Source organism: Neovison vison, chromosome 12, assembly GCF_020171115.1.
Source record: "Neovison vison isolate M4711 chromosome 12, ASM_NN_V1, whole genome shotgun sequence".
NCBI lineage: Eukaryota > Metazoa > Chordata > Mammalia > Carnivora > Mustelidae > Neogale > Neogale vison.
Genome location: NC_058102.1, coordinates 122,311,103 through 122,335,765, shown reverse-complemented (window position 1 = coordinate 122,335,765; position 24,663 = coordinate 122,311,103). Strand labels below are relative to the sequence as shown.

General features: G+C 38.1%; 1 protein-coding gene across 3 annotated transcripts in view; it reads left to right on the top strand.

Moving 5' to 3' along the window:
* Positions 1–24,663, top strand: part of LOC122891088 (ankyrin repeat domain-containing protein 26-like) — a 127,219-nt gene that overhangs the window by 99,957 nt on the left and 2,599 nt on the right. For 2 of the 3 annotated variants that reach the window (XM_044226479.1, XM_044226480.1), the window contains exons 25-27: positions 9,275–9,445; positions 10,389–10,603; positions 12,227–12,455. In XM_044226479.1, coding sequence (XP_044082414.1) covers positions 9,275–9,445; positions 10,389–10,603; positions 12,227–12,455 — 615 coding nt within the window. The remainder of the gene's footprint in view (positions 1–9,274; positions 9,446–10,388; positions 10,604–12,226; positions 12,456–24,663) is intronic. The other variant, XM_044226481.1, reaches the window with a different exon arrangement.

Here is a 24,663-nt window from a genome sequence, read left to right as displayed (position 1 = left end):
TACTCGATTTAAATAATGCCAAAGGACAGTACCTTTGGTTTCCTACTGAAAAGATTAAAAATGGTTCCATAATGTTCTCTTTATTTCCTCACTGATGAAAGCAGAATAAAGATTGAGAATTAGATTGATTAAAAAATACTCAAAGCTGTCTATTTCTTTTAGAATTTCAGTTAATGGAAATCAGGTAAAAGGTCAAATTTTGGTTATTGAACCATTTCTAGTTTTTTAGCTATTATACTTCAAATCATATTGTCTCTCTGCTTGTGAGTTTTTCTTTTCCCCTCACTTGAGGGGAAAATCTGAAAATGCGTTCCTGCCAGTTGTAATAATTTGTAATTGAAGGGAAACTTAGAAAGATATCTCAAGAGAAAAGAAGATGGTGGCAGAGTAAGAGGAGCCTAGGTTTACCTAATCCCTGAAGACTAACAGAACAAAGTCCACTATTTGAGAGAAGAGGCCACACCAAAGAAGGTAGGAAGTACAGAGATGTGGTTTAGGAGAGAAACAGATCCTGGCTGCTGCAGAGGAGAGGGAGTCATGGTCATGGAGAAGGGCAGGAGCGAGACACGGGACTGTGCAAAAAGAACATTTCCCTGTAGCCACTGTCTACACTGGAAAGTGAGAGCTTAATTTCATGAGTTCTTACAACTAGGGGGGCTTAAAACCTGGAATTCTAAAGGTGATTGGGCTTGGCTGGGATAGAGCTTGTAGTGCACTGTGCTGCTCTTGGAGAAGAGGCAGGCAAACAACCCGGGAGCATACAGCATGGAAACAGTGATCTGGACAGTGTCTGGGGCATACAGTAGGGAAATTACTCACTCTTTTTAGAGCATTTCCCTGAGAGGCAGTGTTCACAGAGACCACCCTCTAGGAACAAAGGAACCAGCTGGTACCATTTCCCTCCAGTGCCCCTCAGCACAAGCACAGAGCCATCTGTGGGAAGCAGTGCAGCTCTGACACTGGCTGCCTAAACTGCTTACACCGAGCACCATCCCCTCGTACTCCAGTGGAACTGCCCTGCTTAATCATTCTTGCCTCAGTTCCACCACAGCAGGCCTTTCCCCCAGAAAATCAGCACAAGCCCCTGCCCACACCTCATTGGACCAGATTCAGGAAGGCCTCAGTTCCAGTGGAGTTGGTGACAGGTCTCATTTCACAAGCACACCAGGGCACACCTAGTTAAAAGTTGCTACATTCAGGCCAGGTACCAAACACTGCCCACAGCAGTGAGGGAGTGCCTCTTCAGATGTCTGGCCTGAAGGATAGAGCAGCCAGAACACAACAGCAGAGTGCATGCTGCACACACTAGACATACTCCCCTAAGCACGAGACCCTGGGTGCTACATGACGTCTTTTTGCATAAGTCCATTACTTTTGGGAGCAGATGACATAACTGGCTTTTATAACACAGAGAAGCTGGCAGAGACTTAGATAAAATGAGAAAACAGAGGAATTTATCTCAAATGAAAGAACAGGATAAAGCCACGGGTCCAGAGATTGAAGTGAGACAGATGTAAATATCATGGCTGATGGAGGATTTAAAGCAGTGATCATAGGGACACTCACTGGACTTGAGAAAAGAATGACAACATCAGTGAGACCCTTACAACAGAGATAAAAGAGTTAAAAAAGAGTCAGAGTTGAAGAGTGGAATAAATGAGTTAAGAAACACACGTAATGCAATGAACAGCAGGCTGGAAAAAACAGAGGAACAAATTAACAACTAAGAAGTCAAAGTAATGGAAAGCAATGAAGCCAAAGAAGGGGGAGAAAGAAGAATTATGCAAAATGAGACCAGACCTAGGGAACTCAGTGACTCCATCAAATGTAATAACATTCATGTTACAGGAGTCCCAGTAGAAGAAGAGAGAAAAAGGGTGTAAGAAAACTTGTTTCTAGAAATATAGCTGAAAATGTCCCTAATCTAGGGACGGCAACAGACATCAAGATCCAGGAGACACAGAAAACTATCCAAATCAACAATAGTAGGCTAACACCAAGACCTATTGTAACTGAATTTGCAAAATATACTGATAAAGGAAACATCTTAAAATCAGGAGAACAAGTCAGTAACTTTCAGGGGAAACCCCTTAAGGCTAGCAGGAACTTTTTCAGCAGAAACTGTGCAAGCCAGAAGGGAGTGGTATTATCTATTCAACGTGGTGAATGAGAAAAATCTGTAGCCAAGAATACTCTATCCAGAAAGCCTATTACTCAGAATAGGAGAGATAGAGTTTCCCAGATAAAAACTAAAGGAGTTTGTGACTACTAAATTAGCCCCACAAGAAATATTAAAGGGGACTCTTTGAGTGGAAAGAAGAGACAAAATGTGACAGTATAAAGGCAGGAAACACAAAAGTAGCAAAAATGAACATTTATATAAAAAATTAGTTAAGGAACTCAGGAAAAAAGGATATAAAATATAATACTTTACCTAAAGCATGGGGAGAAGAAGAGAAAAGAATGGGCTCAAACTTAAAGACCAGCAGCTTAATATAGACTGCTATATGCAGAAGAGGTTATATACAAATTATATATCAAACCCCCCTAATAGTGGTGTCTGTGTGGCTTAGTTGGTTAAGCATCTGACTTGATTTCAGCTCAGGTCATAATCTCAGGGTTGTGAGATTGAGCCCTGCACTGCACTCTATTCCGGCCATGGAGTCTGCTTAAGATTCTCTTTCCCTCTCCCCACTCCACTCATGCCCTCTCTAAAAAGAAAACAAAACCACTGATAAACACTCAAAGAGGAGAAAGAAATCCAAATATATCACTAAAGAAAACCAGTAAAACATCAAAGACACAAAAAATGATCAGAGAAAATCTCTAGAAACAACCACAAAGCAAGTAGTAAAATGACAAATACATATCTATCAATAATTACTTTGGATATAAATGGGGTAAGTGCTCCAATCAAAATACATAGGATGTCAGAGTGGATTAAAAAGAAAGAAGAAGAAGAAGAAAAAAAAATCAAGACCCATGTATAAGCCACTTGCAAGAGTTTTATTTTTGTCCTAAGGACACCTGCAGATTGGAAGTCAGGGGATGGAAAAAACATGTATCCTGCAAATGGATATAAAAAAAAAGCCAGAATAGTAATACTTACATTGGACAAAACAGAGTCTAAAAGAACGACTGCAGTAAGAGACAAGAGCACTATATCATAATGAAGAGGACAATCTGACAGGAAAAAGAACTATCTATTGTAAATATTTATGCACCCAACATGGGATCACCCAAGTATATAAAACAATTAATGACTAACATAAAAGAACTAATTGATAATAATACAGTAATACTAAGGTCCTTTAATTTTATTATATATTTTTTAAAGGAAATTCATTTCTTTTACTCCCAATTGCAAAAGTATCCATGAAGACAATGTACAATTCAGATATTTTAGGAAGGAATAGAAATAATCAATAGTTGGGTACTTTAACTCACCACTTACATCAATAGACAGGTCAGAAAGTCAACAAAGAGACAGTGGCTTTATATGATGCACTGGACTAGATGGACTAAGGAGATATATTCAAAATATTCCATTCTTAAACAACAGAATACACATTTTGGAACATTCTGTAGAATAGACCACATATTAGGCAACAAAACAAGTCTTTCTTTAAAATTTAATTTTTTTCAGTGTTCCCAAATTCATTGTTTATGCACCACACCCAGTGCTCCATGCAATACGTGCCCTCCATAGTACCCACAAAACCGGTCTTAATAAATACAAGAAGATTGAAGTCATACCATGCACCTTTTCTGATCACAATACTATTAAATTAGAAGTCATCTACAGGAAACAATCTGAAAGACCACAAATACATGTTGGCTAAGTAACATTCTACTAAACAATGAATGGACCAATGAGGAAATAAGAGAATAAATTTTTAAAAATATATGGAAGCAAATGAAAATGAAAACACAATTGACCAAACTTTTGAGATACAGTAAATATGGTTCTAAGAGGGAAGTATATAGCAATGCAGGCCTATCTCAAGAAATAAGAAAAATCTACAACAACCTAACCATCACCTAAAGAAGCTAGAAAAAGAACAACAAATGAAGCTGAAAGGCAGCAGAAGGAAGGAGATAATAAAAATTAGAGCAGTAGTAGTAGTAGGTAGCTCAGTTGGTTAAGCAGCAGACTCTTGATTTCAGCTCAGGTCATGATCTCAGAGTCCTGGGATTGAGCCCTGCTTCTGGCTCTGTGCTCAGCAGGTAGTCTACTTGAGGATTCTCTACTCCCTCTCCATTTGACCCTCTCCCCACTTTCTCTCTCTCTCAAATATTTTTTTTAAAGTTAGAGCAGAAGTAAACACTATAGAAAATTTAAAAAGACAAAAATAGGAGAGATCAATGAAACCAGGAACTGGTTCTTTGAAAAAATTAATAAAACCAATAAGGTTTTAGCCAGAGTTATCAGAAAGAAGAGAAAAAGCACCCCAATAAAATCACAGATGAGAGGGGAGAAATAACAATCAACACCACAGTTATAAAAGAATATTATGAATGACTATATGCCAACAATATGGACGATGTAGAAGAAATGGATAAATTCCTAGAAACTTATAAATTACCAGAACTGAAACAAGAATAGAAAATTTGAAGAGACTGAAAACCAGCAAAGAAATGGAATCATTAATCCAAAAACCATGAACAAACACAAGTCCAGGACCAGAGGCAAATTCTACTGAGCATTTTAAAGGAAGAGTTAGTACCTATTCTCAAACTATTCCAAAAAACAGAAAAGGAAGGAAAAACTCCAAATTCACTCTATGAGGCCAGTATTACCCTGATAGCAAAACGAGACAAAGACACCACAAAAAGAACTCTAAGCCAGTATCTTTGGTGAACATGGTTGCAAAAATCCTCAACAAAATACTCCAAACTGAATCCAATAATACATTAAAAAAATCATCACCATGATCAAATGGGATTTATTCCTAGGTTATGGGGGTGTTTTAATATCTGCAAATCAATCATTGGGATACACCAAATTAATAAAAGGAGAAGAATCATCTGATTATTTCAAAAGATGTAGAAAAAGCATTTGAGGGGCACCTGGGTGGCTCAGTGGGTTAAATCCTCTGCCTTAGGCTCAGGTCATGATTCTGGCATCCTGGGATCTAGCCCCGTATCAAGCTCCCTGCTAGGTGGGGAGCCTGCTTCCCACCCTCTCTCTCTGCCTGCCTCTCTGTCTACTTGTGATCTCTGTCTGTCAAATAAATAAAATCTTTTATAAAAAGCATTTGACAAAGTGCAACATCCATTCATGATAAGAGAGTAAAAAATCCATTCATGATAAAAAGCTTCAAAAAGTAGGTTTAGAAGGAATATACTTCAACTTAATAAAGGTCATATATAAAAATTGCACAGGTAATGACACTCTAAATGGGGGAAAACAGAAAGAAAAACTTCTTAGGTCTTGCTTCTGGTTATGGGCTTCTTCTCATTAGCACTGTTTGTCATTATTAAATTAATCTTAGGGACACCTGGGTGACTCAGATGGTTAAGTGTCTGCCTTCGGCTCAGGTCATGATCTCCAGGTCCTGTCGAGTCCCATGTCAGGCTCTCAGCTCATCAGGGAGTCTGCTTCTCCCTCTCCTCTGCCTCTCCCCTTGCTTGTTCTCTGACTCCCTGTACCTCTCCCAAATGAATAAATATTTTAAAATTAAAAAAAATAATCTTAACCTTTTTTACTTCCCACTTTAATGGAGACCAATTTCTAATATATAGATTATGTATCTTATTAACTCTTTTTGTCATCCATTTTTCTATCTGTTTTTTCTTAACAAACTCCCCAAAGTTTAGTGGCTTAAATAAATAACATTTATTTTGTTCACAAATCTACTGTTAGGAAAAGTCTGGCTAGGGCAGCTTGTTCTCTTCGCCTAGCTTCAGGTGGGGCAGATGAAAGGCTTGGGGATGGAAATGTTTGAAGATTTGTTCACTCACATCTGGTGGTGTTGATGCTGGCTATTGTCTAGGACTATAGTTGGGGCAGGCAGCCGAAACACTTACACTGGCACACCTCGACTCTTTGTGGCCTGAATTTTCTTACAAGATGAGGGGCTAAATTCCAATCCAAAAAAAGCTGCCTGATCTGCAGAGCAAGGCAGAAGCTCTATTGTCTTTTGTAACCTAGCCTTGGAATACACAGAGCATCACATTCACCATATTCTGTTAGAGGAAAGTCACAAAGGTAGGCCCATGGTCTTTTTTTTTTTTTAATGGAATGAATATTTAAAAACCTATGGACACATTTTAAAAGCAGCATGATTTACCCGCTGGCCACAATTTTTTGTATTCCTCCCACATGAAAAATACACTCACCCCCCCATACCTCCCACAAATCTCAGTTCTCCTGGCATCGGGTTTGGGCTTGAGTCCAAGATCTTACCATCTTAATCAGGTACCGCAGGGATAAGGTGCCTGAAGTATAGTCCCTTGAGTGCAAGTCCTCTCCATCTGAGCACTTGGGAATTAAGGAAGACAGTTCTCTACCACTCAAAATGGAACACTCTGGTAACCTGCTAAGGACTCTCCCATTGAAAGAAGATGGGAGGCACACTAGTCCATAGCAGTTTTGAAACACACCCTGAAGCATGCTGTCAGTTCTTCAGTGAGGACTTAGTCCTAACCATGGGAATGCTTCTCCATGGCTGTTTGCTTTACTTTTTGAGCTCTTGGTTCTGTCCTTTTCATAAGGAATGGCGCGTATTTGTAGCTGCTTTTTCAGCCTGTTTTTCAGCCTGCTTCCTCCTGGTGGGAATTCTAAGACTCAAAGACCTATTTTTAGTTTGTACTATCTTGGTCTCTTTTAGTCCAAGCTCGCAAACAGTGTTTTTGCTACTATAATTCTCTTAATTTTTTGAGTTTTCCTTGAATATGATTGGATTTCGTGCCATTAGAAAAGCCATTCTCCCAGGTCTTTTGAGGTAAGCTTTCACCTCAGGTTTCCTGTGCAGGTCTCATTTGACAATGCCTTTCAAACTCTCACACTCTTATGATCCTTAAAGAAATTTGAGGCACACCTTAAGTCCTTCTCAAGTCTTAATAAAGGGTTTATAGTTTTGGCTTCATCCATAGGCCTTGTCTTCCTGGATTTGCTTTTAACCCAGAAACATTTCTTTATTTTAGCATTATTTGACAATACAGCATGTGGAGAGGCTATAAATGAAGAACAGATAGATGAACCCAGTAAGTCCCGGTTCCTTCATATTGAATAGTCTTTCTTTAGCTTATCTCTCCTACCAGTTTTACTTTCATGTGGTTTGTGGCACGAGTTCCTTTTCCCTCTAGTGTCATTTTCTTCACTTGTCTAGAAACCTTTGCTGTAAGCCCCTTCAAGGGCCATCAGGTTTCCACTCACAGTCTCTTGGAAGCCCTTTTGGTTTTCATTCTTACTCTTCTCTACTTCTCACTCTTTTTTTTCCAATTTATTTATTTTCAGAAAAACAGTATTCCTTATTTTTTCACCACACCCAGTGCTCCATGCAAGCCGTGCCCTCTAGAATACCCACCACCTGGTACCCCAACCTCCCACCCCCCTGCCACTTCAAACCCCTCAGATTGCTTTTCTCTTTCTCACTCTTACTCTTCTTTGAGGCTCCACCCACCTCCTGGTCCAAAGAAGGTTTAGTTTCAGTTTTTTGGTTTTCTTTTTTAATGGCAGCACCCCCTTTTAATATCCGTATCTGTGCCAGTTATTTATTGCTGCGTAATAAACCATCTCAAAACCTAGTGGCTCAAAACAGCATTTATCTTGTTCACAAATCTTTGGACAAGGCTGAGTAAGGCCAACTCATTTCTTCTTCATTTGGCATCACCTGGGATGACTGGAAGCTGGGAACTAGAATCCTCTAAAACCTTGTTCATGCACATATTTGGCTGTTGAGGCTGGCTTTTGGCTAGGATGTTAGCTAGGGCAGTCTCAGCTGGAATATTTGCATGAAGACTCACTAGGTACCCTGGGCTTTCCCATAACAGCTGGATTCTAAGGGTGAGGTTTCCTAGAAGAAGAAAGTCAGATGGAAGCTATATCACATTTTCTAACCTCGCCTTAAAAATCACACAGCAGCTCTGCCATATTCTGTTCACTAGGAACCAGTTACTAAGGCCAGCACATATGAAGCGGAGGGGTTGTCATGGGAGAAGTGTCAGTGTATAAAACCACCACATCCACTTGTCTTTCCAGTCATATCTAAAGGAAAGGAGTTCTTCCCAACTCAGCATCACTGAAACTCCAGCAAGTTTTTTGGTTGTTTTCATTGCTTAGTATATCCTCTTATTTTGTGAGAAGTAACAAAAAATTGTAACACTGTCGAGTTAAAGAATTTTTTTTATCCAAAAATATATGGATCATCTCACTAAAATTTTTCCCCACTATTTTTTTTTTTACTGAGAGATGTGATTTCTTAACCTTGTGAATCATTTCTCCTCAGAATGCAATTGAAATTAGCATAAAACATTTGTAATTCAGAAAAAGGCTGATGGCAATCGAATCAGTATTTATAGATTCATTAATCAGAGTCTTATTTTCAAAGTTTTATTTTGGTAAGCATTTATTGGCTCAGACCTACATAAGTCAATACGGTATTCCGAAAACTTCTTTAAAAATTAAGGAGTATGAGGGTACTTGGGTGGCTCAGTTAAGTGCCTTTGGCTTGGGTCATGATCCTGGGATGCTGGGATTGAGCCCCATGCTTGGCTTCCTGATCAGTGGGGAGTCTGCTTCTCCCTCTCCCTGCTCTTGTGCTCTTGCTGTCTTGCTCTCTCTCCCTCTCAAATAAATAAATAAAATCTTTAAAAAAAATTATGGAGTGTTAAGATGAGGGAAGGGTTAAGAGACTTTCTACTAAGACGTGACTTACAGTTATTTTACGGAGGAAAAATCTGAAACAATCATAAAAATAAAAGTATAAATATTAAATACAAATGTGTGGCAAAGAGGATGACAGCAGAGATCAATTTTAGCAACTCCTAGTGGTTTGAATTTTGTTCTTCATTTTCTGAGTTATTTGAGGTTCCGCATTCCAAGACTGTATTACAATATAGATAACATTTTGTTGAAAATGAACTTATCTTAAAATCTGAGCACCTGCCCGGAGCAGTCAGTAATGTATGTGACTCTTGATCTTGGGGGTGTGAGTCAAGCCCCATGTTTGGTGCAGAGATTTAAAATCTTAGAAAAATATGTGGGGTCTTATTTTTGCATTAGACTCTTTTCACTCTGCCTCCAAACTGTATTATTTTATTCATGCAGGTTGATGATCTTACAGCAAAACTGGAAACTATGTCTTCAAGAAACCAGGTTCTTATTCAGGAGTTATCATCTATGAAAGAAATACAGATGAAATGTGAAAAGCTAGGGAAGAATAAAAAGAAGTTGGAACAACAAGAAGTAAACCTCAGAAATTGTGTAGAAGGCAACGTGGTAGGATATAGTAAAATAGAACAATATAAACGGGATTTTGAAGAAAGGACAAGATTAAACGTAGAAAAAAAATAAAAGAAGTCGATCTATTTTTAGAGGTTGATTTATTTGTCTATAAAATGCTTTAATTCATTTTACTGCAAATTACATTTTGGTTATATGCAGTGTAGAGTTTTCCTCTACTTCCTTTATAGCAATTTGGTAAATTTCTGAAAGCACTTGTTCCTTCCCTTTAAAAATTTCAGTTTTCATTATTATTCACACTAAATTGATCTTTCAGAATGATTCACAGTAGAAAGTCATTTTATTTTTTAAGACCAGTTAGTATAAAACAAGGCTATTGAGAGGAAAAGAAAAAACTGTGCTTTAAAAATTTTGACCATGGGGTACATGGGTGGCTCAGTCAGTTGCTTGTTTGGGCTCCATCCTGGGCATTCCTACATAAAAGAAATGGTACCATACTTGGATTATTCCTTTTCTTTATATTAAATATCTTATTTATTTATTTGGAAAGCATGAGTGGGGGATGGACAGGTAGAGAGAAAATTCCAGGCATATTTCATGCTGAGTAGGACACAGGGCTTTCTCTCAGGACACTGAGATCACTATCTGAGCAGAAAACAAGAGTCAAGCACTCAGATGACTGAGTCAGCCAGGCACCCCAGGTACCTCGATTATTCTGAAGTTGTATTGTTCACTTTTTAAAAAATTTAAATGATTTTATTATTCTTTGAATTATCAGATTGCATGAGTTCTAATGTAAGAATGAACATTATTCACATTTAATTCAATTTCACATTAATGATAAATATTTTACATTTCAGCTTTTTTTTCCACTTTAAAAATTGCTCTCTGAATCATTGACATAAAACTAAAAGAAAGAAATATACTGTAATTACCCAGGTTGTAACAATTTTAAAACTATGCTTTTAATTTGCTTTAGACGCAAGTAGCATTTCAAGAAAGCGTAGCACAGTTAAGAGAAAATAATAATGCTTCAGTAAGAAGTCAAATGGAACTCAGAATTAAAGAGCTGGAATTTGAATTATCCAAAATGAAAAGTTTTCAAGACGTTACTAAAACAGAATTGGACATATACAAGCATCTCTACCTAGAAGAAGTAACACATCGAATGTCATTGACAAATGAACTGAACAAGTAAGTTAAAACAATCATAGAAAGTAGAGTTAGCTTATTAATTTGCCTCTAAACCATAATTTTTTGGAGCCACGTTCATGAGATCAGTAGTAAGTGAAAGCCAACTAGATAGTATAATTTTGAAAAATGATGTTTGTAAATGCACTTATTGTCAAAATGCTAGTCCAAGTGAGTTTGCATTTCTCTTTTTTTTTGTTGGTTTAAATGATTTTATTTTTTTCCCTTGAATATTTTCAGTTAATATGATCTCCTAGTCTTTAAACTAATTGTTTGAAGGTTTATAATTTAGACAGCATATTATAAAACTGTCAGAATTACCCTAAATAGAAATGAGTTCATTAATATTTATTTTTTTTCCAATTTATTTATTTTCAGAAAAACATTATTCATTATTTTTTCACCACACCCAGTGCTCCATGCAAGCCGTGCCCTCTATAATACCCACCACCTGGTACCCCGACCTCCGACCCCCCCGCTATAATATTTATTTATTGTTAGTTTATTTTTGGAAGAGTACATCTTTAACCCAAAAGGTCAAGTTGGAAATGGTAGATTCCACCTCCAGTACCCTGGTATCTGTGTTATAACCTAATTGCTTCTGGAGCTGTTTCAGTTCTTTCTGAGCATGACTCTGCCATCTACTAGTTCTCTAGCCATTGTTCGTCTAAATTTTTCCTCAGTGCCAAATGCTCAATCTCTCTGAGGTAATGTGTGAAATATACAAGAGTGGTGAAAGCCAATATTTGAAAAATGTCTTTGAGGGATTTTTAAAATTTTTATTTTCCTTTTAAAGATTTTACATATTTATTTTTTAAACTTTTTTAAAAATTTATTTATTTTCAGAAAAACATCATTCATTATTTTTTTTCACCACACACAGTGCTCCATGCAAGCTGTGCCCTGTATTATACCCACCACCTGGTACCCCAACCTCCCACCCCCCCCTGCCACTTCAAACCCCTCAGATTGTTTTTAAGAGTCCATAGTCTCTCATGGTTCACCTCCCCTTCCAATTTACCCAAATTCCCTTCTCCTCTCTAACGCCCCTTGTCATATTTATTTGACAGAGAGAGAGAGAGCAAGTGGGCACAAGCAGAGGGGAGCAGCAGGCAGAGGGTGAGGGAGAAGCAGGCTTCCCGCTGAGCAGGGAGCCCAGTATGGGGCTCAATTCCAGGACTATGGGGTCCTGTCCTGAGCTGAAGGCAGATGGTTAACCGACTGAGCCACCCAGACCCCCCAGGATGGTTTATTTTTGCAGCTCTAAATTGGTTTACTAAATATAAGTATGTATCATGGCATCCCCAAGAATCTTTTAAGTACAACTATTCCAGAAGGCAGCAGGTGTAACCTGTTAGGCCATGGACATCACTGATAGCCATTTCTCTCTCTCCTTAATTTGAATTACTTGTTAGTTAGGAACCCTAGAGATACATGGACTTCTTTAGAACAGTTTTAAACCTATAATTATACATAGTAGGTCTGCTCTGTCACATTTATCATGTTAAAACACTATTTAATGGCACATTTTGTTTACTATTACGGAGACTTAAAAAAATGCAAGTAATTTAGGACTGATTTGGGGAGAAATGAAATACTAAGTATTGTGTTTTGTAATCCTAACAGGACTAGTGAGAGGCTGGCAGAGACCAGTACCAAACTTCTGGTGGAGAAACAGCAAAAGCAAACTTTGCTTGACACTATTAATATGAGGCCAGCCCTAGATCTGCCTTATGGTAGAAATGTTAATAATAGTTCACTATTCAATAGAAATGTTGCTCTAAGAGAAAACGTGGTGATTCCTACCTCAAACTCATGGCGTTCAAGTAATGACATTGAGACTTTCTTGTTCAAGGTTAGTTATATTATCTTACCTTTTTTTCCTTGGGTTTCAGATTTCTCATATAATTTTTGTTTTTCATTTGGTAAGATTCTGAGTTGCTTAGCTAACTATTACACACTAAGTAAAAGTCATAATTATTTTTGCTGATAAAGAAATGAGACATAAATTTTGATTTTTTTCTTTGTTCCTGGAGCTCTTTCAAGAGATACCTATTATTATCTTTATTCAATAATTATAACTAAACTGGCATATTTATTATTTTTTCAAGATTTTATTTATTTTAGAGAGAGAGTGTACAAGAGGGGGAGAGAGTGTGAGATTCTCAAGCAGACTTCCTGCTGAGTGTGGAACCCTACATGGGGCCCCGTCTCACAACCCTAAGATCATAACCTGAGCCAAAAACAAGAGTCAGAAACTTGACTAAGTTACCCCGGCACCTCAAAATGGACACATTGTAAATTTCTTGAAAACTTACATCTAAATTCAATTTTAGAAAGTAAATATTATTGTTCACGAATGAAATCTATACTTAGATGCTTTGACTAATTTCCTGGTTGGTAGTTGTTCATAACAATTTTAAAGTTTGCTGTTACCCATTTTTCCCACCCCTATGTATAAGTCAACAATAAGAATCCAAACACTTAATCAAATATGGATATTTATTATTTAAAAGAATCCACGATAAGTCCTTTTTATGAATTAAATAAACTTGTAATGCTAAAAAGATTAATTTTTCTTTTAAAGTTGTAATTGTTGTCATTTTCTTACCTGAGAGTACATCCTTAATTGTTGTCTTATTTGGAGCATTTTTTAAAACTTATAACACTTCTATTTCAATTTTTTTCCAATTTTTTTTGTTTTATTTATTTATTTATTTTCCAATTTATTTATTTTCAGAAACACATTATCCATTATTTTTTCACCACACCCAGTGCTCCATGCAAGCCATGCCCTCTATAATACCCACCACCTGGTACTCCAACCTTCCACCCCCCCGGCCACTTCAAACCCCTCAGACTGTTTTTCAGAGTCCATAGTCTCTCATGGTTCACCTCCCCTTCCAATTTACCCAAATTCCCTACTCCTCTCTAACGCCCCTTGTCCTCCATGCTATTTGTTATGCTCCACAAATAACTGAAACCATATGATAATTGACTCTCTCTGCTTGACTTATTTCACTCAGCATAAACTCTTCCAGTCCCGTCCATGTTGCTACAAAAGTTGGGTATTCATCCTTTCTGATGGAGGCATAATACTCCATAGTGTATATGGACGCATCTTCCTTATCCATTCATCCGTTGAAGGGCATCTTGGTTCTTTCCATAGTTTGGCGACTGTGGCCATTGCTGCTATAAACATTGGGGTACAGATGGCCCTTCTTTTCACGACATCTGTGTCTTTGGGGTAAATACCCAGGAGTGCAATTGCAGGGTCGTAGGGAAGCTCTATTTTTAATTTCTTGAGGAATCTCCACACTGTTCTCCAAAGAGGCTGCACCAACTTGCATTCCCACCAACAGTGGAAGAGGGTTCCCCTTTCTCCACATCCTCTCCAACACATGTTGTTTCCTGTTTTGTTAATTTTGGCCATTCTAACTGGTGTAAGGTGATACCTCAATGTGGTTTTAATTTGAATCTCCCTGAGGGCTAATGATGATGAGCATTTTTTCACGTGTCTGATAGCCATTTGTATGTCTTGATTGGAGAAGTGTCTGTTCATATCTTCTGCCCATTTTTTGATGTGTTTGTCTGTTTCATGTGGGTTGAGTTTGAGGAGTTCATTATAGATCCTGGATATCAACCTTTTGTCTGTACTGTCATTTGCAAATATCTTCTCCCATTCCGTGGGTTGCCTCTTTGTTTTGTTGACTGTTTCCTTTGCTGTGCAGAAGCTTTTGATTTTGATGAAGTCCCAGAAGTTTATTTTCGCTTTTGTTTCCTTTGCCTTTGGAGACGTATCTTGAAAGAAGTTGCTGTGGCTGATATCAAAGAGATGACTGCCTATGTTCTCCTCTAAGATTCTGATAGAGTCCTGTCTCACGTTGAGGTCTTTTATCCATTTTGAGTTGATCTTTGTGTACGGTGTGAGAGAATGGTCGAGTTTCATTCTTCTACATATAGCTGTCCAGTTTTCCCAGCACCATTTATTGAAGAGACTGTCTTTTTTCCACTGTATATTTTTTCCTGTTTTGTCGAAGATTAATTGACCATAGAGTTGAGGGTCCATATCAGGGCTCTCTACTCTGTTCCACTGGTCTATGTGTCTGTTTTTATGCCAGTACCATGCTGTCTTGGTGATCACAGCTTTGTAATAAAGCTTGAAATCAGGTAAGGTGATGCCGACAGCTTTATTTTTGTTTTTCAACATTTCCTTAGCGATTCAGGGTCTCTTCTGATTCCATACCTGAATATGAGGAAGTAACTAAAACACATTCCTGGCCTGCAACTAGGTGGTTTTTTGACCTCAGGGAAATTACAATCTCTCTGAGGCCTTTTTGTCTCTTACGTGAAATTAGGGACGTTGACTAAGTTAGTGACTTTTATACCTCTGGGGAAAAACTGTTTTTTCCAAAGAATAGAACTTATCTTTTTTTTTTTTGCATTAAACTGTATTATATAAAACAGAGACAAGTAGAGCTGTTTAGCTAAAGGCGAGATAAGACTACACCTGTAGACTTCCTTGTCCCTCAATCCTGCTGTGTCCCAGGGGACCCTTAGATTTCTATGAGCCATAGTTTTCAAACTAACATTTATGAGAAAATTCTTCGTTAATAATTCTTTGAATTAATATTTGCTGATACATTGCACGTTGTTTTTCTGTGTATAATTTTCTTACCCTCCTATTTTTTTGATAAATGGAAAAGTATAAATAAAATTGCAAATATGTTCTCCTTATTAGTGGACTTCAAGCTATTTCCACCATCTAAACACAGTTCTCACTTTGAAATAAAGGTCACAGAAGTAAATATTTAGGATAAGCTTTTGGGGAAAAGACAATAACATCACACTGGTAATTCCTTAAGTCATGTCATATAAAAAAGTGTCTTATATTTTACATAGTATTTATTAATGCTTTATAAAGTTGCTTCAGTAAAAGTTTCTCCCATCAAGTGGTATTGAGTTAGTAATTTTACAAGGCTGTCTAGTAATGTTGTCATATTACTAATTTTATAAGGCCTGAATATAATGTTATTGTCCAAAAGTGGTATGATTCCTCAAAAAATTAAAAATAGAAATGCAGTACCATTCAGCAATTCCACTACTGGGTATTTACCCAAAGAAAATGAAAACACTAATTTGAAAAGTTATGTGCACCCCTATGTTTTTTGAAACATTATTTACAATAACCAAAGTATGGAAGCAACCTCAGTGTCCATCAATAGATGAACAGATAAAGAAGATGTGTGATACATATACAATGAAATATTTATTCAGCTATAAAAAAGAATGGGATCTTGCCATTTGTGACAACATTGGTAGACCTAGTATTTTGCTAAGTGAAATAATGCAGAGAAAGGCATATACCATATGATTTCACTTCTGCATGGTATCTAAAAAACCAAACTACTAATAGCCTACTAGTGACTGGAAGCCTTACTGATAACATAAATAGTTCGTTAACACAGTTTTTTTTTACATTACATGTATTATATACTATATTCTCATAATAAAGCTATAGAAAAAATGTTATTGAGAAAAACACAAGAGAAACTACACTAAAATACTGTATCAAAAAAAGTCCATGTGTAAGTAGAGTAAACCTGCACCCTTCAAACCCATGTTGGTCAACGGTCAGCTGTATATTACAAGCATTCCCATCTAGAATTTTCTTACTTAGACCTTTCTTATAAAAGGTACCCTCTCATTGAATGCCCCAAATGGGGTCTAATGTAGGGTACTGAGGGGTGCCTGGGTGGCTTAGTTGGTTAAGTGACTGCCTTCAGCTTAGCTCATGATTCCTTGGTCCTGGGATAGAGCCCCACTGCAGGTTGTCTGCTAAGTGGGGAGTCTGCTGTTTCCTCCCCCTCTGCCTCTTCCCCCACTCGTGCTCTCTATCTCTCATTCTGTCTCAAATAAATAAATCAATAAAATTGCTGATATAAACATTGGGGTGCAGATGCCTCTTTGGATCAATATATTTATATCTTTGGGGTAAATCCATAGTAGTGCAATTGCTGGGTCATTGGGTAACTCTATTTTCAGCTCTTTGAGGAACCACCATACTGTTTTCCAGAGTGCCTGCACCAGTTTACATTCCCACCAATAGTGTAAGAGGCTTCTGCTTTCTCTGCATGCCTGACAACATCTGTTGTTTCCGGACTTGTTCATTTTAGCCATTCTGACAGGTGTGAGGTGATATCTCATTGTGCTTTTGATTTATATTTATTTCCCTGATGCCAAGTGATGCTGAGCATTTTTTCAAATCTGTTGCCCATTTGTGTGTCTTCTTTGAGAAATGTCTGTTCATTTCTTCTACCCATTTCTTGACTGGATTGTTCTTTGGGTGTTGAGTTTGATAAGTCTTTATAGATTTTGGATACTAGCCCCTTCTCTGATATGTCAGTTACAAATACCATTTTCCATTCTGTAGGTCATCTTTTAGTGTTGTCAGTTGTTTCCTTTGGTATGCAAAACCTTTTTATCTTGATGAAGTCTTTGTTTCCCTTGCCTTTGGAGACTTGTCTAGCAAGAAGTTGCTTTGGCCAAAGCCAGAGAGAATACAACCTGGGTTCTCTTCTAGGATTTTGATGGGTTCCTGTCTCACATTTAGGTCTTACATCCATTTTGAATCTTATTTTTATGCCCCAAATGGGGTCTAATGTAGGGTGACAAGATGGTCCAGTTTCATTCTTCTGCTTGTGGCTGTCCAGTTTTCCCAACACCATTTGTTGGAATGACTTTCTTTTGTTCCATTGGACATTCTTTTCTGCTTTGTCACAGATTAGTTGACCATAGAGTTGAGGGTCCATTTCTGGGCTCTTTAATCTATGCATGTGTTTTTGTGGCAATACCATACTGTCTTGATGATGACAGCTTGGTCATAGAGCTTGAAGTCTGGAATTGTGATGCCACCAGCTTTGGTTATCTTTTTCAACATTCCTTTGGCCATTTGGGATCTTTTCTGGTTCCATACAAATTTTAGGAATATTTGTACCAGCTCTGAAAAAATGTTGATGGTATTTTGATAGGGATTGCGTTGAATATATAGATTGCTCTGGGAAGCATAGACATTTTAACAGTATTTTTTCTTCCAATCTATGAGCATGAAAGGTTTTTGCAATTTCTTTGGGTCTTCCTCAGTTTCTCTCATGAGTGTTCTATGGTTTTCAGAGTACCAATCCCTTGCCTCTTTGTTTGGGTTTATTCCTAGGTATCTTAATGGTTTTCGGTGCAATTGTAAGTGGGTTTGACTCCTTAATTTCTCTTTCTTCTATCTCATTGTTGGTGTATAGAAATGCAACTGATTTCTGTGCATTGATTTTATATCCTGCCACGTTGCTGAATTCCTGTAGGACTTCTAACAATTTTTGGAGGGAGTCTTTTGAGTTTTCCACGTAGTGTGTCACATCATCTGCGAGAAGTGAGAGTTTGACTTCTTGCTGATTCAGATGCCTTTATTTCATTTGTTGTCTGATTGCTGAGGCTAGGACTTCCAGTACTAGTTGAACGACAGTGGTGAGAGTGGTCATCCCTGCCGTGTTCCTGACTTTAGGGGTAAAGCTCTCAGTTTTTCCCCATTGAAAATGATACTCACTGTGGACTCTTTGTAGATGGCTTTTATGATATTGAAGTATGTTCCCTCTATCCCTGCACCATGAAGAGTTTCAATCAAGAAGGGATGCTGTACTTTGTCAGGTGGTTTTTCTGCATCTATTGAGAGTATCATATGGTTCTTGTCCTTTCTTTTATTAATGTATTGTGTCACACTGATTGATTTGAAGATGTTGAACCACCCTTGCAGACCAGGAATAAATCCTACTTGGTCACGGTGAATAATCCTTTCAATGTACTGTTGGATCCTGTTGGCTAGTATCTTGGTGAGAATTTTTGCATCCGTGTTCATCAGCAATATTGGTCTGTAATTCTCCTTTTTGTTGGGGTCTTTGTCTGGTTTTGGGACCAAGGTAATGCTGGCCTCATAGAAAGAGTTTGGAAGTTTTCCGTCGTTTTTATTTTTTGAGATAGCTTCAGAAGAATAGGTATTAATGCCTCTTTAAATGTTTGGTTGAACTGTCCAGGGAAGCCATCGGGTCCTGGAGTTTTGTTTTTTGGGAGATTTTTGATGACTGTTTCCGTTTCCTTGCTGATTATGGGTCTGTTCAGGTTTTTCTCTTACCATTTCTTCCAGATTGCCTAATTTGTTGGCAAATAGTTGTTTATTATACGTTCTTAAGATTGTTTGTGTTTTCTTGGTGTTGGTTGTGATCTCTCTTCTTTCATTCATGATTTTATTAATTTCGGTCCTTTTACTTTTCTTTTTGCAAAGTCTGGTCAGGGTTTTATGGATCTTATTACTTCTTTCAAACAGGTAGCTCCTAGTTTTGTTGCTATATTCTACTGTACTTTCGGTTTCTATTTCTTTTATTTCTGCTCTGGTCATTATTAATTCTCTTCTCCTGCTGGATTTAGGCTTTCTTTGCTGTTGTTTCTCCAGCTCCTGTAGGTGGAAGGTTAGGTTGTGTATTTAGGACCTTTCTTGTTTCTTGAGAAAGGCTTGTATCGCTCTATACTTCCCTCTTCAGGACTGCCTTGGCTGCATCCCAAAGATTTTGAGCAGTTGTGTATTCATTTTCCTTTGTTTCCATGAATTCTTTTACTTGTTTGTTAATTTCCTGGTTGACCCATGCATTCTTTAATAGGATGCTCTTTAGAGTCCATGTTTTTTAGTTTTTCCCAAATTTCCTCTTGTGATTGAGTTCAAGTTTCAAGAGACTGTGGTCTGGAAATATGCAGGGAATGATCACAGACTTTTGGTACCGGTTGAAACCTGATTTGTGACCCAGTATGTGATCTCTTTTGGAGAAAGCTCCATGTGCACTGGAGAAGAATGTGTATTCTGTGGCTTTAAGATGGAATGCTCTGAATATATCTGTGAAGTCCATCTGGTCCAGTGTGTCATTCAAAGCCCTTGTGTCCTTGTTGATCTGCTTAGATGACTGGTCCATTGCAGTGAGTGAGTTGTAAAAGTCCCCTACTATTTATTGTATCATGTTCGATGTGTTTCTTTAATTTTGTTATTAGTTGGCTTATGTAATTGACTGCTCCCATGTTAGGGGCATAAATCTTGACAATTGTTAGATCTTCTTTTTGGAGAGACCCTTTAATTATGATAGCGTCCTTCCACATCTCTTATGATGGCCTTTGGCTTAAAATCTAATTTGATACAGACACTTCTCCAATTAAGACATACAAATGGATATCAGATACATGAAAAAATGTTCATCATCATTAGCCCTCAGGGAGATTCAAATTAAAACCACATTGAGATATCACCTTACACCAGTTAGAATGGCCAAAATTAACAAAACAGGAAACAACATGTGTTGGAGAGGATGTGGAGAAAGGGGAACCCTCTTCCACTGTTGGTGGGAATGCAAGTTGGTGCAGCCTCTTTGGAGAACAGTATGGAGATTCCTCAAGAAATTAAAAATAGAGCTTCCCTATGACCCTGCCATTGCACTCCTGGGTATTTACCCCAAAGATACAGATGTTGTGAAAAGAAGGGCCATCTGTACCCCAATGTTTATAGCAGCAATGGCCACAGTCGCCAGACTATGGAAAGAACCAAGATGCCCTTCAGCGGAAGAATGGATAAGGAAGATGTGGTCCATATACACTATGGAGTATTATGCCTCCATCAGAAAGGATGAATACCCAACTTTTGTAGCAACATGGACGGGACTGGAAGAGATTATGCTGAGTGAAATAAGTCAAGCAGAGAGAGTCAATTATCATATGGTTTCACTTATTTGTGGAGCATAACAAATAGCATGGAGGACAAGGGGTGTAAGAGAGGAGTAGGGAATTTGGGTAAATTGGAAGGGGAGGTGAACCATGAGAGACTATGGACTCTGAAAAACAATCTGAGGGGTTTGAAGTGGTGGGGGGGGTGGGAGGTTGGGGTACCAGGTGGTGGGTACTATAGAGGGCACGGCTTGCATGGAACACTGGGTGTGGTGAAAAAATAATGAATAATGTTTTTCTGAAAATAAATAAATTGAAAAAAAAATCTAATTTGATAAAAGGATTGCCAGCCCAGCTTTCTTTTGATGTCCATTAGCACAGTAAATGGTTTTCCACCCCCTCACTTTCAATCTGGAGGTGTTATTGGGTCTAAAATGAGTCTCTTGCAGACAGCATATTGATGGGTCTTGCTTTTTTATCCAATCTGATACCTTGTGTCTTTGGATTGGGGAATGTGGCCCATTTACTTTCAGGCTAACTATCGAAAGATATGAATTGAGTGCCATTGTATTACCTGTAATATCATTGTTTCTGTACATTGTCTCTATTCCTTTCTGGTCTATGACACTTTGGGGCTCTCTCTTTGCTTGCAGGATTCCCTTTAGTATTTCTTGCAGGGCTGGTGTGGAGGTCACAAATTTTTTAATTTCTTTCTGTCCTGGGAACTCTTTATCTCTCCTTCTATTTTGAATGACAGCCCTGCTGGTAACGTATTCTTGGCTGCATATTTTTCTGGTTTAGCACCCTGACTATACCATGCCAGTCCTTTCTGGCATGTCCCGAGCTGCTTTCTGGATTTTCTCTTTGTCTCTGAAATTTGCAAGCTTCACTACTATATATCAAGGTGTTGGCCTATTCTTATTGAAATTGAAGGGGTTTCTCTGTGCCTCCTGGATTTGAATGACTTTTTTCTTCCACGGATTATAGATGTTCTCTGCTGTAATTTCTCAGATATACCTTCTTCCACACACCCTTTCCTCCTCTTCTGGGATCCCAGTTATTCTAATATTGCTTTGCTTTATGATATCACTTATCTCTTGAATTCTCCCCTCCCCTTGAATTACTGATCCAGTAATTGTTTATCTCTCTTTTTTTCTCAACTTCTTTATTCTCCATCATTTTGTCTTCTTTGTCACTACTTCTCCTTTCTGTGTCATTTATCCTAGCAGTTAGAGCCTCCAATTTTTAAAATTTGAAATAGTTAATATTTATTAGTTAATTATAGCTCAGTAAGTGTGTAAAAGATAAGTAGGGTTTTATTTCTCCATTACCCATTATGTACGTGGTGAATTTTTTAAAATTTCTATTCAATTAGCTGATATATGATATATCAGTTTCAGATATAGTGTTCAGTTAACCATCAGTTGTATGTAATACCCAGTGCTCTACACATCACATGCCCTCCTTCATGCCCATCACCCAATTACCCCTACCCCCATCCCACCTCCCCTTCAGCAAATGTCTGTTTCCAATAGTTAAGAGTCTCTCATCATGATTTGTCTCCCTCTTTGATTTCTTCCATTTAGTTTTCCCTACCTTCCCCTATGATTCTATGCACTTTTTCTTATATTCCCCATATGTATGAAACAATATGATAATTGCCTTTCCGTGATTGACTTATTTCTCTCAGTATAGTACGCTCCGTTTCCATCCACATCAATGTAAATTGTTAAGAGTTCATCCTTTTTGATGGCTTTGTAATATTTCATTTGTAATACACCACATCTTTTTTTTATTTTTTTTATTTATTTATTTTCAGAAAAACATTATTCATTATTTTTTCACCACACCCAGTGCTCCATGCAAGCCATGCCCTCTATAATACCCACCACCTGGTACCCCAACCTCCCCCGCCACTTCAAACCCCTCAGACTGTTTTTCAGAGTCCATAGTCTCTCATGGTTCACCTCCCCTTCCAATTTACCCAAATTCCCTACTCCTCTCTAACGCCCCTTGTCCTCCATGCTATTTGTTATACTCTACAAATAAGTGAAACCATATAATTGACTCTCTCTGCTTGACTTATTTCATTCAGCATAATCTCTTCCAGTCCCATCCATGTTGCTACAAAAGTTGGGTATTCATCCTTTCTGATGGAGACATCTTCTTTTTTTATTAAATTTTTTTATTTTTTATAAACATATATTTTTATCCCCAGGGGTACAGGTCTGTGAATCGCCAGGTTTACACACTTCACAGCACTCACCAAAGCACATACCCTCCCCAATGTCCATAACCCCACCCCCCTTCTCGCAACCCCCCTCCCCCAAGCAACCCTCAGTTTGTTTTGTGAGATTAAGAGTCACTTATGGTTTGTCTCCCTCCCAATCCCATCTTGTTTCATTTATTCTTCTCCTACCCACTTAAGCCCCCATGTTGCATCACCACTTCCTCATATCAGGGAGATCATATGATAGTTGTCTTTCTCTGCTTGACCTATTTTGCTGAGCATGATACACTCTAGTTCCATCCATGTTGTCGCAAATGGCAAGATTTCATTTCTTTTGATGGCTGCATAGTATTCCATTGTGTATATATACCACTTCTTCTTCTTCATTTTTTTTAAGATTTTACGTATTTATTTGACAGAGAGAAATCACAAGTAGATGGAGAGGCGGGCAGAGAGAGAGAGGGAAGCAGGCTCCCTGCTGAGCAGAGAGCCTGATGCGGGACTCGATCCCAGGACCCTGAGACCATGACCTGAGCCGAAGGCAGCGGCTTAACCCACTGAGCCACCCAGGCACCCCATACCACATCTTCATTATCCATTCATCTGTTGATGCACATCTAGGTTCTTTCCATAGTTTGGCTATTGTGGACATTGCTACTATAGTCATTCGGGTGCAAGTGCCCCTTTGGATCACTACGTTTGTATCTTTAGGGTAAATACCCAGTAGTGCAATTGCTGGGTCATAGGGCAGTTCTATTTTCAACATTTTGAGGAACCTCCATGCTGTTTTCTAGAGTGGTTGCACTAGCTTGCATTCCCGCCAGCATTAGCCATTCTGACTGGTGTGAGGTGATATCTCATTGTGGTTTTGATTTGTATTTCCCTGATGCATCTTTGGGGAAAATACCTTGCAGTACAATTACTAGATCATATATTAAACTCTTGGAGAACCTCCATACTGTTTCCAGAAGTAAAGCCTCCATTTTTTTTTATTGCATCCCCTTAATAACCTTTTGATTTCAACTTGGTAATATTTTTGTTCTTTTATTTCTCCAGAAAGGGATTCTCCAGTGTCTTTTGTGCTTCGTTCAAGCCCACCTAGTATTTTTATACTTGTTATCCTAAACTCTAATTCTGCCATTTAGTTATATCCATACTGATTAGGTAACTGACAGTCGTACCTCCTATTCTCTTATTTCAGGTGATTTTTCCATCTAGTCATTCTGTCTAGAGAAGAATAGAAAATGAGAGAACAAAATACTAAAATAACAACAACAACCCCAGAGAAATATAATCTCTATAAACCAAATCTCTATAATCTGTATAAACCAAAATAAATAAATAAATAAATAAATATTTAAAAAGCAAGAATATAATCAGACAGTTGATGAGAACAGAGCAATACACTAGATTCTGGGTATATTCTGGTCTGTTTCTTAGAGGAAACTACATCCCAAAATTGTAAAGAAAGAAAAATATATATATATGCAAAAATAAATTTAAGCACTATGAAAGGATAGGATGTATCTATAAAAATTAAAATAAAAAATGTTTTAAAAACCTGAGTTGATAAAATGAGAAATTGGTTGTAATGGAAAAAGAAAAAGAAAATTAAACTTGAAAGTTTAAGGAGCCACGGAGTCTATATAGTATTTTCCCCCAGCACTAGAGTTTTGCAGTTGTCTGTGAGTCCTTAAACTTGATCCTAGCAGGAAGTTCTTGCTGATTTTCTGGGGGAGGGGCCTGTTGCGCTAATTCTCAGAGGTCTTTGCCCTGATGGTATTGCACTGCCCTTGCCAGGGGTCCAGGCTAATTTAGGGCCTCCAGATTCCTCTCTGTGGCTTTCGTTCCCTGCTGGTTTTCTGCACTGCTTGAGAGGATTAGAATAAAAATGTGAGCCTCCCAGTGTCCAGCCCTAGAGCTGAAAGCAGGCACCCTCCACTCTTCAGTGTGCCCTCACAGAAGAGCTGTCAAACACTCTCGTCTCCCTGGTTTCTGTATGCACTCTGTGTACACCCAGCCTTTGAGCATTTTTATCTCAGCCATGCAACCCCCTTTGGAGTTTCTAAACTTTGCAGTCTTCTGT